Source organism: Anneissia japonica, unplaced genomic scaffold (genome assembly GCF_011630105.1).
Source record: "Anneissia japonica isolate Jap-2015-1 unplaced genomic scaffold, ASM1163010v1 scaffold287593_len981703_cov172, whole genome shotgun sequence".
NCBI lineage: Eukaryota > Metazoa > Echinodermata > Crinoidea > Comatulida > Comatulidae > Anneissia > Anneissia japonica.
In genome coordinates, this window is record NW_022726550.1 from 422498 (window position 1) to 432767 (window position 10270).

The 10270-nt window shown below is 33.5% G+C and overlaps 1 protein-coding gene and 1 long non-coding RNA gene across 3 annotated transcripts in view; one reads left to right on the plus strand and one right to left on the minus strand.

Moving 5' to 3' along the window:
- The first annotated feature begins 358 nt into the window (after positions 1-358).
- Positions 359-3381, plus strand: LOC117113263. 2 transcript variants are annotated; one of them, XR_004446170.1, is made up of 3 exons: positions 359-721; positions 1019-1186; positions 1325-3381. It is a non-coding gene; the product is annotated as an uncharacterized LOC117113263 (long non-coding RNA). The 2 variants fall into 2 exon arrangements; XR_004446169.1 differs by having other exon boundaries at positions 1019-1159.
- Positions 3382-6391: 3010 nt separating this feature from the next.
- Positions 6392-10270, minus strand: part of LOC117113256 (acid-sensing ion channel 1-like) — a 16857-nt gene continuing 12978 nt past the window's right edge. The window contains exons 9-10 of the mRNA XM_033256554.1: positions 9486-9577; positions 6392-8029 (exon numbers count right to left, since the gene is read on the minus strand). Coding sequence (XP_033112445.1) covers positions 7902-8029; positions 9486-9577 — 220 coding nt within the window. The 3' untranslated portion in view covers positions 6392-7901. The remainder of the gene's footprint in view (positions 8030-9485; positions 9578-10270) is intronic.

Genomic DNA, 10270 nt, shown 5'->3' on the forward strand with positions numbered 1-10270 from the left:
GTTATTTAAACATCTACGTAAAATGAACTCACCTGGTTTTCCTAGATAAGGCAATCTAACCCAAATCTTAATCAAGCTATCATCAGTAGGCCTATGTATACATTTAGGTTCATTTAATTTCTTAAGTACATTATTAACGACTTTTAAAGGGTACCCATTCCAAGACATAAACTTCCTGATGTTACTAAGCTCTGTTTGAAGTTTATCAGGAGTACACAATCTGTGGGCTAAACTAAACTACGAATCCAGGAGGTCTTATGGTTCCATGGAGCAAAGCTATCATAATGGACATATTGACCTGTATGTGTATTTTTACGATATATACTCATGCTTCCTACACTGTTGTTAAATTGTAAATCCAGAAAGTGTACTGTGTCACTGTTTTCAAATGATTCAAAAGTAAAATTTATCTGTCTATGAAAAGCATTGAAGTAGCTTTGAAAGTTGAGCTTGTTTGAAAGTTGAGCTTGTTTGAATTGTAAAATGACAATAGGGCTATTGGGCTATGCATAGGCCTATACATTTTACAACATACAATTTTGTTTTCATTTCAGAAAAGAAATAATAATAATAATAGTAATGAATGCGATTTTCAGACTAAATTGTTCAACGCGTTTCTTTTGATGTTGAATATCGAGGACAATGATAATCATAACGAATATGATCTTATATTGATGGCGATATAATGATCTTGGTGACGATGAAATACCAGATTGCAAAGGTAAGTTTGAATGCCTGGGGCTTGTGAAATGATGTGAAATCAACCTATGGATACACTATTGGTTCACGTATTTAATGGGACTACTGTGTAGATGAAATTCGGTAACTGGGAACCTGGCATTACATTTTACCTGAGTTAAGAGGGGGACGAGTGAGTTTGTTGAAAACTATTACCAATTCGGTGGTCCAGGAGCCATGTCAGTCTAAATGATATCAAAATTCACTAGGATTTGTTTGTCTTGAGGGTGTGGGAGGCGGAGCAGGCACCCTTTATGCAAATGTCAATTGTTTTCATCAGGTTTACGCAGTACATATTTGTAAACACAGTGCAACAGAAGAGGTTGATATGCAAGGCCTTCAGTTCTTGTGAACTGTCGCCGATTTCAACATACTGAAACTGTATGCGATCGACTTAAAAGGAATCTACTGGTGGACATTGGTGGGTTGAATGTTGATTCTACTAAGGGTTCGTTTCTATGTTTCTTGAAATTATTGGGTTATTAGATCTACATGGGTGTTTTTCATCCTAATGAACACAAATCATGTTTAACATAAATCATTCTTTTCCAAATAACGATCTGAATATGTTACTATATTTTCGCAGGAATTCGGAGCTGTGATCAAGCTAATACCAACACTGACCCAGGAAGCAAATTTTGTCTGGTTTATCAGCAGAATAACATCCGTTCAGATGGAATGAGCCAATCTGGTCGATTTAATTTAGAGATGCCGAGTGTTTTTGCAAATGTTAAAGAACAAATAACGTACAATTAGATATTATGGTTAAGACTATTTGTCATTGCAGTTGGTAATATTAAATATATGCTATATAATAAAATTTAATAATAATAATAATATAAAAATAACAATAATATAAAAAAATAATATATAAAAAATAAAAGCCTACATTTTTAAAATAATAATTACGAATACAGTATTCATCAATACAATTACTTTGTTGTTGTTGTTTTGTATATTTGTCATCCTACATGTAGTTGATGTTTGTTTAGTACATTACGGTTTGATATCACTTTCATCATTTCATTTCGCCCTAACCTAGTCCACCCTCTCTCATATCTATCGTAATTCAGACTATAGATAGTTGTAGTTAGTCAGGTTAGCTTGATAGATAGGTCGTAGTTTAAGGTGTAGAGTTAGTATTAGCTTGGTTAAAAAAAGTAGATTTCCCGCCTAAATGAGAGAGGAATGGGCAATACATATAACCTCCTTCATTAACATCAATTCAATGTGTCCTATCATTTTATTACTGTATTGTGTTGTAAAAATACTATTGATCAATAAAAGTTACAACTTATAAAATAAAGACACATAATTATAAATTTAAAAGTATAACAATTGCAATGACAAGTGCTGAAATAATTTCTTGTGATAAATTAACTGTTATTTGCTATATATTCAGTTATGATAATAATTGTGATGTTGATGCAAATAAAAATTATTAGTAAGGCCGATATTATGCTTAATTGTATAACGTATATTTTTTTTGGCACTAGCAATATGAGCATATATTAAACGTTGGATGTTAAACCTATACCTAAAATTTAAAATCCTTGAATGGCTTCTGACATAATAAAATGTTTTTAAAACATTTATGTTTGAACATCAAAAATTAGCCAAGCGGCATGGCCACTGGGATCCTCAAGAATGTGCTATAATAATTAATTTGCATACTGTAATAACAGAGGAACTGATGCCTTTTGTATTTCTAAATAATGTGTATAAACATCTGCAAAACCAAGAGCTTTTGTAAGGTCAGTTTTTAAAGATTTTCAACACTATTGTTCCATACATATACTCGAATTTTGTCATGTATTTAATTTCTTGACCACAGTGAGTTAAATGTAATAATATATTGTCAACAGTTAGTAGCTTAGTATTGGTGTTCCGTAAGGATGTGTTTTTTCTCCGTACCTGTTTCTTTTTATATTTTTTTAAGTAGTTTTAAGATCTTGGATCCTCACTGAAAAATTGTAAAATACGCAGATAATACTGCAATTAGTGGATTTATTGATAACGATGAAACTCTATTATTTTGATGAAGTTAAAATATTTCCTGAATGGTGCCAGCTTAATAATCTTATATTGAACGCTAACAACTAAAGAAATGATCTCTGATTTTTGCAAAGCAAACAGTGCTTATGATATATACCAGGCACTGTTGTTGAAACAACAGTGCCTGGTAAGGAAACTAAGCAAAGTTGTATTTTCTAAGAAAACTTAAGAAGCATACTGTAGACAATACCATTCTTATCTTGTTTTATAAAGCAATAAAACAGTGTTTTAACTTACTGTCTGTACATATAATTGCCTAACAAAACATTGAAGAAATCGGACTCGATCCGAAAGACTGCAAAGAAAATATTAATAAAGATATTGTACATTTAGATAATATATATGACAAATACACATTAGCTAAACTCCAGACTATAATGAAAGACACAAATTTACAGTATATTTAACTCTAGGCTTCCGTTTAATGTACCACTCACCAGACGTTGCCGTTCCCAACTCCATCCACCTTCATAATGATAATGTTAAGAGATAATTCTGGTTTTAAGTGCAATTTTGACCTCATTTAATTAAGTTTTGTGTAATATTGTTTATCTTATGAATTAAATTTCTTTAATACTAATAGTTTTATATCCTTGTTATCGTTTATTTATTACTGTATATGTTGTTAACACTTGCAAAACTGACAGTGGAATGCAATTTCAGACAATAAAAATTATCTTGAATCTGGACTCTACTCTTCTGAGCTCTCATCTTGAGAACCAATAAAATACGTTGACATAGGCTAGCCTAAAGGCCTGTCCCGATTATTAACTTTAATTTGACAAAATATGACATGCCTAAATAATATGGTCATGATTAATTCACATCATGTCTATAATCATACGGGCTTACAACAGTTTTCTTCAAAAAAATCAAATCAATCTTTATTGTCCAAAATAACAGAATGTGTTGACGATGAAAGTATCAGATTGGTTGATTGAATTTATTTATACTTAAGAGTCATAACACATAAAAAAGAAAATTGTACAAAATACTGACAGGATTATCCTAGTTACAAATAATTAAAAATTATTTCCATGGGGGTCCTTGTAGACAGTTTAAAAAGCACAAAATGTAATAAAACAGTTTACAAAATGAATACAATGAATAAGAATAAAACCTTGTCCATCAAACCTAGCAGTAAAAATAAAAATCAACAGTTAAAATATTATATAATTTTTAGAATTATGGCACTATATGAAAATAAGTATTTATTATAAAGTTATACGTAATAAATGTTGAAATTCATTAAAATTACACAAAAAAATCACTTAAAAGTTAAAAACACTAAGTCATTGCTCTAAACATGTACAGTAGCTTTCAGCATCAAACAGAAAATCATCCGATAATCCCCTTTCTCATTTAAGAATAACACAACAATAACATATATTAATTGAATGTATAAACTTTTGATTACCTACAAAACATTGACCGGTATTTCAATTGTTAGGCTCAAGGTCAATAATAATGCAAATGGCGAATTGAATAACTCTTTAAAGTGGCAATATTTCACCAAAAAAAACCAAAAACAAACAAACAAACAAACATGCTCTATAATTCTCATTAATCTCGAGATGGATTTGATTTTAGTCGTAAAAAAAAATCCTGTTACCGAGACAATTATTGTCACCTTGGATTGGAATTCAAGAATCTTAAGCCGGGCACCCACCGCGCCCGACGCGATTCGGTGGAGTACGCAACGCGACGATGCACGGTAAAGTTTATGATCCTTTCAGACTGCCACCAACAATCATTAGACAGAGTCGAGTCATCTACCGCTTACAGAGACCGGAGTTGGATTTATCTCCCGGATTAAACCACCAGGCTATTCAACTCCACTCCGCTTCTATATACAACATCGAACCACCAATTTTTGCTATCATCGTTAATCATGCATTAGGATAACATAATCAACATAATAATGTGATCACTCCCAAACGAAATTTACTCGTATGCCTAAATTCTATTTATTGAAGAGGTCTCTCACAGAAATGAAAATGAATCGACTTCTAGACAGAAGACTGGTTGAAGTGTAATTTCATTAGGTGTTAAAATCATTGCGACACCACACATTTTGCCAAGAAATTCATCAATTAATCCACGCCGAGCAAACTAATTCATAGTATCCATGGTAACAGAGTGTGATTAAATAGAACGAAAATCTTATTTTTCAAAGAGAACGTGAATATTATAGTAATGTTTAGGCATTAATAATTATCATACGGTACTGTCACGCTACAGCTTTGATTTGTTTTACATCGACTATCGATGTTTACTCAATGGTCAGCCCGTTATACGGAATTGAGGATACGCACACTCCATAACATCCAATCATAATGTCAATTTCTAGATGCTTATATCTTCTACTGAGTAGTATAAGTAGCATGTGGTACGATGAAGCGAAGTTTTGTATCTAAATTTAGACGTCTTAGAAAATGAAAATTTCATCCATTCCACCACTGAAATTTTTCAGAATAAAAAACGTAGTTCTACATTTATTAGTTAAGAACACCTCTTATCGCCTTAAGTAATTTGCAATGGTATTATCCCTCACTTTACTACTCCCCAGCAACTAATCCTCCATAAGAGACTAAGTGATAAATGCAAGTTAAAGTACAGTACGTCGTATTGCGACGAAAAAACCATACCGTACTCGCGCGAATAAGCGCACGGGTGTTAAAAATATTTTTGGCTCTTTTTGAGGTAGCCTGGGTTCCAGGCCCTAATTTTAGGTTACTCACTTTTTATTGCACTTAGTGCGCGCCATACCTAATTTAATTGGCGTCCCATACTCGATTTCTTTTTTTTCGAATTATTCCATCTATCTCTAAATTAACTTTCTCGTTGGTGGCGCTGTCCAGAATGAGAAAAATAATAACAAATAAGAGACTTGTGGCAAGTCTATTTTTGAGGGTGCGCTTATTCAAACGGGACGCTTATTCAACAGGGGCACTTATGAAAACAGAGTGGAAACTGTCTCTTATACACATCTAGATGTGTATCAAGCCTCTACTACTAGTCTAGGCTAGGCCTACTAATCCTGACTCCATCCAGACGAGGCCTGAGCCATCTTCCTGGAAAGTTTTGTTGTATTTGTATGGTATGCCATCTAGTCTAAGCTTAATTGTTTTTGCCATTGCCAAAATTAGTGAGACAGACATTAATCTTACTTGGGTCTATTCTAAATATTTTAGGCCCGTTTTATTAGGGAGGACTATTTAAATTTAGTCATGCCTAACTAGTCGACGCGAGTGACTCAGTTTCGTGGCTCCAAAAATATAAACATTTGATTGGGTGAAATTGTTTATTTCGGTCCGCCCATTTATCCAAATACGGAATGTAAGATTACGTCATTCTTTTGGCATTCTGGTGCCTGATTTCAGTGTTTTACAAGTCGCTTATTCCGTCTATCTCTAAATTAACTTTCTCGTTGGTGGCGCTGTCCAGAATGAGAAAAATAATAACAAATAAGAGACTTGTGGCAAGTCTATTTTTGAGGGTGCGCTTATTCAAACGGGACGCTTATTCAACAGGGGCACTTATGAAAACAGAGTGGAAATGGGGGGGGGGGCGGTTAAGGAAATAGATGAAAATTGAAGGGGTGCTTATGGGAAATTGTAAAATTCAAGGGGCACTTTTTTTATCGAAGATAAATGAATGTTTTTGTGAAGAAAAGATACTAGTCGAGAGAGCATGGCTCATGACAAGAATGTTGGGGTATTTACACAACAGCCGATTAAATCAGTGGTGGTGTTGGTAGTGTTGGAAAGCGTGTTATTTTTATTGACTGAAAATGCCATACTATATTTCAGTTTTTAGATATTAAATACTGTAGTTCTAAAACCAAAAAGGGTAGCAATAAAACAAGAACGGGATTCTAAAGATGCATCAAAACTGAAAACCATGTTAAACTTAATGGAGACTGATAGACCGACAGATGGATGGACCTACCGACCTACAATGCTAAGATACTCGCGAATAGTTGATGCAGAAAATTAAGTTTGTGATGTACTGTACTGTATGTTTGAATGGTTTTTTTAGGAATGGAGAGGCGCTTATTCAAACGGGGCGCTTAAGACAATTTTCACGTTAGGAGGGGCTCTTATATTCAAGAGGAGCGCTTATTTAAACGGGGCGCTTATTCGCGCGAGTACGGTACATCCATAATAAACTCAGCGAGTAAAATCAACAGCTCCACCTATTTTTGGCGTAAGCTTTGTTTTTTAAATACTGTACTTTGGAGCTTCGATTTTCATCCTAATTACACCGAGTACCTCACACCTTCTTCCATCCTCCTGCGACCAGTCATAAAATACTGATGCCAACGATCGTGCACCTGTAGGCAACCTGTAGAACTCTTTTGAGTCTTTCATATTGTCCAGCGTCGAGTTCTTAAACTCTTTGGCCCAGACTTGCCCTCTTCTGGATTCTCTCACATCATGTGTTGTTGCTTTTCTTGAACTATTTTACCGATGGCTATGAGTTGTTGAAAGGCTGGTCGGATCTTGTCAATGCATATCCTATTTTTTATATTTTCTATTTCCATATTCTGAATACAAATATAATATTCAAGAAAAAAATAAAAATACAGTACCGAACCGGTTACCTTATTTCCACTGTGGTCCTTATAGCTAATTCTGCAGTTAGTCTCATCGGTTGAGTCTTCACATTGTAAATGTGGATAAATACTTCGGTCACATCATAAGCAAAATAGACTCAGAGAGAGCTTTTGATAGGAAAATTAGAACCTAAAAAAGGGAGGGGAAGGCCAAGAACAAACTGGTTTAGCAACATCAATGAGTGGTCACGGATGAAGTATGGAGAAAGTGTGAGAAGGGCGGAAGATAGAGAGGGATGGCGATCCATGGAGGTCGAACGCCTGAGAGCAGATGGCACCAACGTAACAGGTAAAGTTTTAACCATCCATTTAATTCCCTTATTATATTTTGTTTTGTCATTCTTACTTTGTACAGTAATGTCTCTTTAACATTAATGTGTCAGTTTATTAGACAGTTTATTTTTGGCGAGTGTTCATTTTCATGAGCAGCAGGGTCCAGTTCAGTGCTACTACGTGTACGAAGTTCACGTCTGTGAGAGATGTATTGAGTTTAAACCGAGTGGACGTTACGTCTCTGCTTTCCACGACAAGAATCGTTCAGAAACCAAAACTCCATCGCCTCTATAAACGCAAGCACACTCGCTCCAAAGAATAATCCGAGTGTTCCACCAAGGTTTCCTACAGAAAAAGAAAAAAAAAATGTTATCAATATCATCATTTCTTTAGGCTAGTTCCAATTGTGTGCAATCATACATATCTAATCATCAGCGTTGCTGAAAGGGATACAAACAGCTAAAATATAGCTGAAAAATACCCCACATGGCCCCGTTGTTATAGGCTTCGGGAGGAAAGATTTCATTTGCTGTTATTTCAAAATCAAATCAAAGTTTATTTTTCCTTTTGAACATGAAACAATTAACGGAAAATTCACGTCAAGGTAAACAATAATTAGGGGAAAAAACTTCACGAAAAAAGTTATAAGCAAAACATGGGAGAATGTAACAAAAGGAAGGAGGATCAAATAAACCGAAATTAGTTTTCTGATTGACCCTCCAGCCATAAGCATAATGTATAATGAAATGATACAAATGTAATTGTTGCTTTACAATAATAATAATAATAATAATAATGATAATAATAATAATAATAAATAATAAAAGTAATAATAATAATAACAAAAACACAATAAATGAAAAAAAACGGTAACAATATAAAAGAGAAAAAAATATTACTGTAACTTCAAATGGCAGTGTGTAATAATAAATGGTAGGTAAATATAATATAAACAATTAAAAAAAAAGACAATGGCAGTAAAAATAAGCTCAATAATAAAAAAAAATCAATTAAAAAAAATATATAAATATTCAGAAATATAAAGGAAAAAATAATATAAATAATTATCTACTCCATACACTTGATTTATATTTCCATTGCTAAATGTTGTGGTACAATAGTATGCATTTTTTCCACAAAGTGTTTCGGGTTTTAGAAGGTGTAAATGGTTATGATTTTTCGTCGCGCTATGTTAGTAATAGCGCATTTTACTGGACAGCTTCTATGCGCTTGAAATAGCGATATCTTGAAAGAACAAAAATAAAAAACCGAGAAATATCCTAGCGCTAGTAAAGAGAATGCCGAGGAGACAAAAATAACACTGCAGAAGGAATCAGTTTCTGATTTCTCAATTATCTATCCCATACCCTTGATTTATAATTGCGTTTGTGACGTTATTCCTAGTGTGCTAATACTTCCTTACTTGAGTTTGCCGAGACAGATATGCTTATCGACAAATGATAATCATTCATTGTAAAACATTAAAATCTTGTCTAAAGAAAACACATTCACATTAAATTAACATGCATGTCCAAAATTATTATGATGTTTAAAATTAGGCAAAGATTGTAGACAACATATTTCATATTGAATGCCACCTTTGATTTATTGGTAAATTTAAATTATTCTCAGAAATTAAAACGTATAATGAAAAAATTCTAGTTAATATTGTAGCTGCAGTTATCGTTGTGGTAGTGTGTTTTAATTACCGGTACTATGATAGATTTGGATCCTGTTTTGAGACAACGTACTTTTCTCAGACATTTTAATCAGTAATAAGAACAAAAATAGAAAGACATACCTAGTAACGATGAAATAGTATATTTGCATCTATCGGACTGAAGTTCAGTTCTCATATCATCATAAAATACATCGAGTCGTGCGAACGTGTCTCTGAGAACAATTATAACCATTATTGTCATTCTTGATGGTATAGACTAATGAATATCAAATACGAGTTTTCATTAAATTTTAAAATTGAAATAAACGCTTGTGATTGTAAACAGGGCATCCCATACCGTAAAACCTCAAATTAAAGCCCAATGGGCCTAATCTCGAGATGGAGCCCATATCGAAGTGAAGCCCCCTTCTTTAGATTGCAAAATTAGACTAAAAAATAAGCCCATCTCGAAATGAAGCCCATGGGCTTCTTTTCAAGATAGCATAGGCTTCTTTACGATATAGTACAGTACATACACTGTATATGAATTTCAAAAAACAAAATAAATTAAATACAAGCTTGGTTTGTACAGTAGTTTAGGTGATTTAATGCCAGTTAAATCCATCCATGATACATTGATGTTACAGTGGCCTTATTTATTGTTTTATGGAATAAATTCACAAAATTTACAGCATTCATTTTGAAAAGAAGACCCCCTCTTTACTTTGCAAAAGGAGCCTCGAAAAGAGGCCCATCTTGAAAATAAGCCCATCCAAAGTTCACAATAAAAAGAAGCACATGGCTTGAATTCGAGGATATACGGTATGCCAATGCCGCTAGTAGTAAACATATATTTTCTATCAACTTAACCTATAATGTATTGTGTTAACAATGCTCACTGCAATATATATAGGCCTATATATATA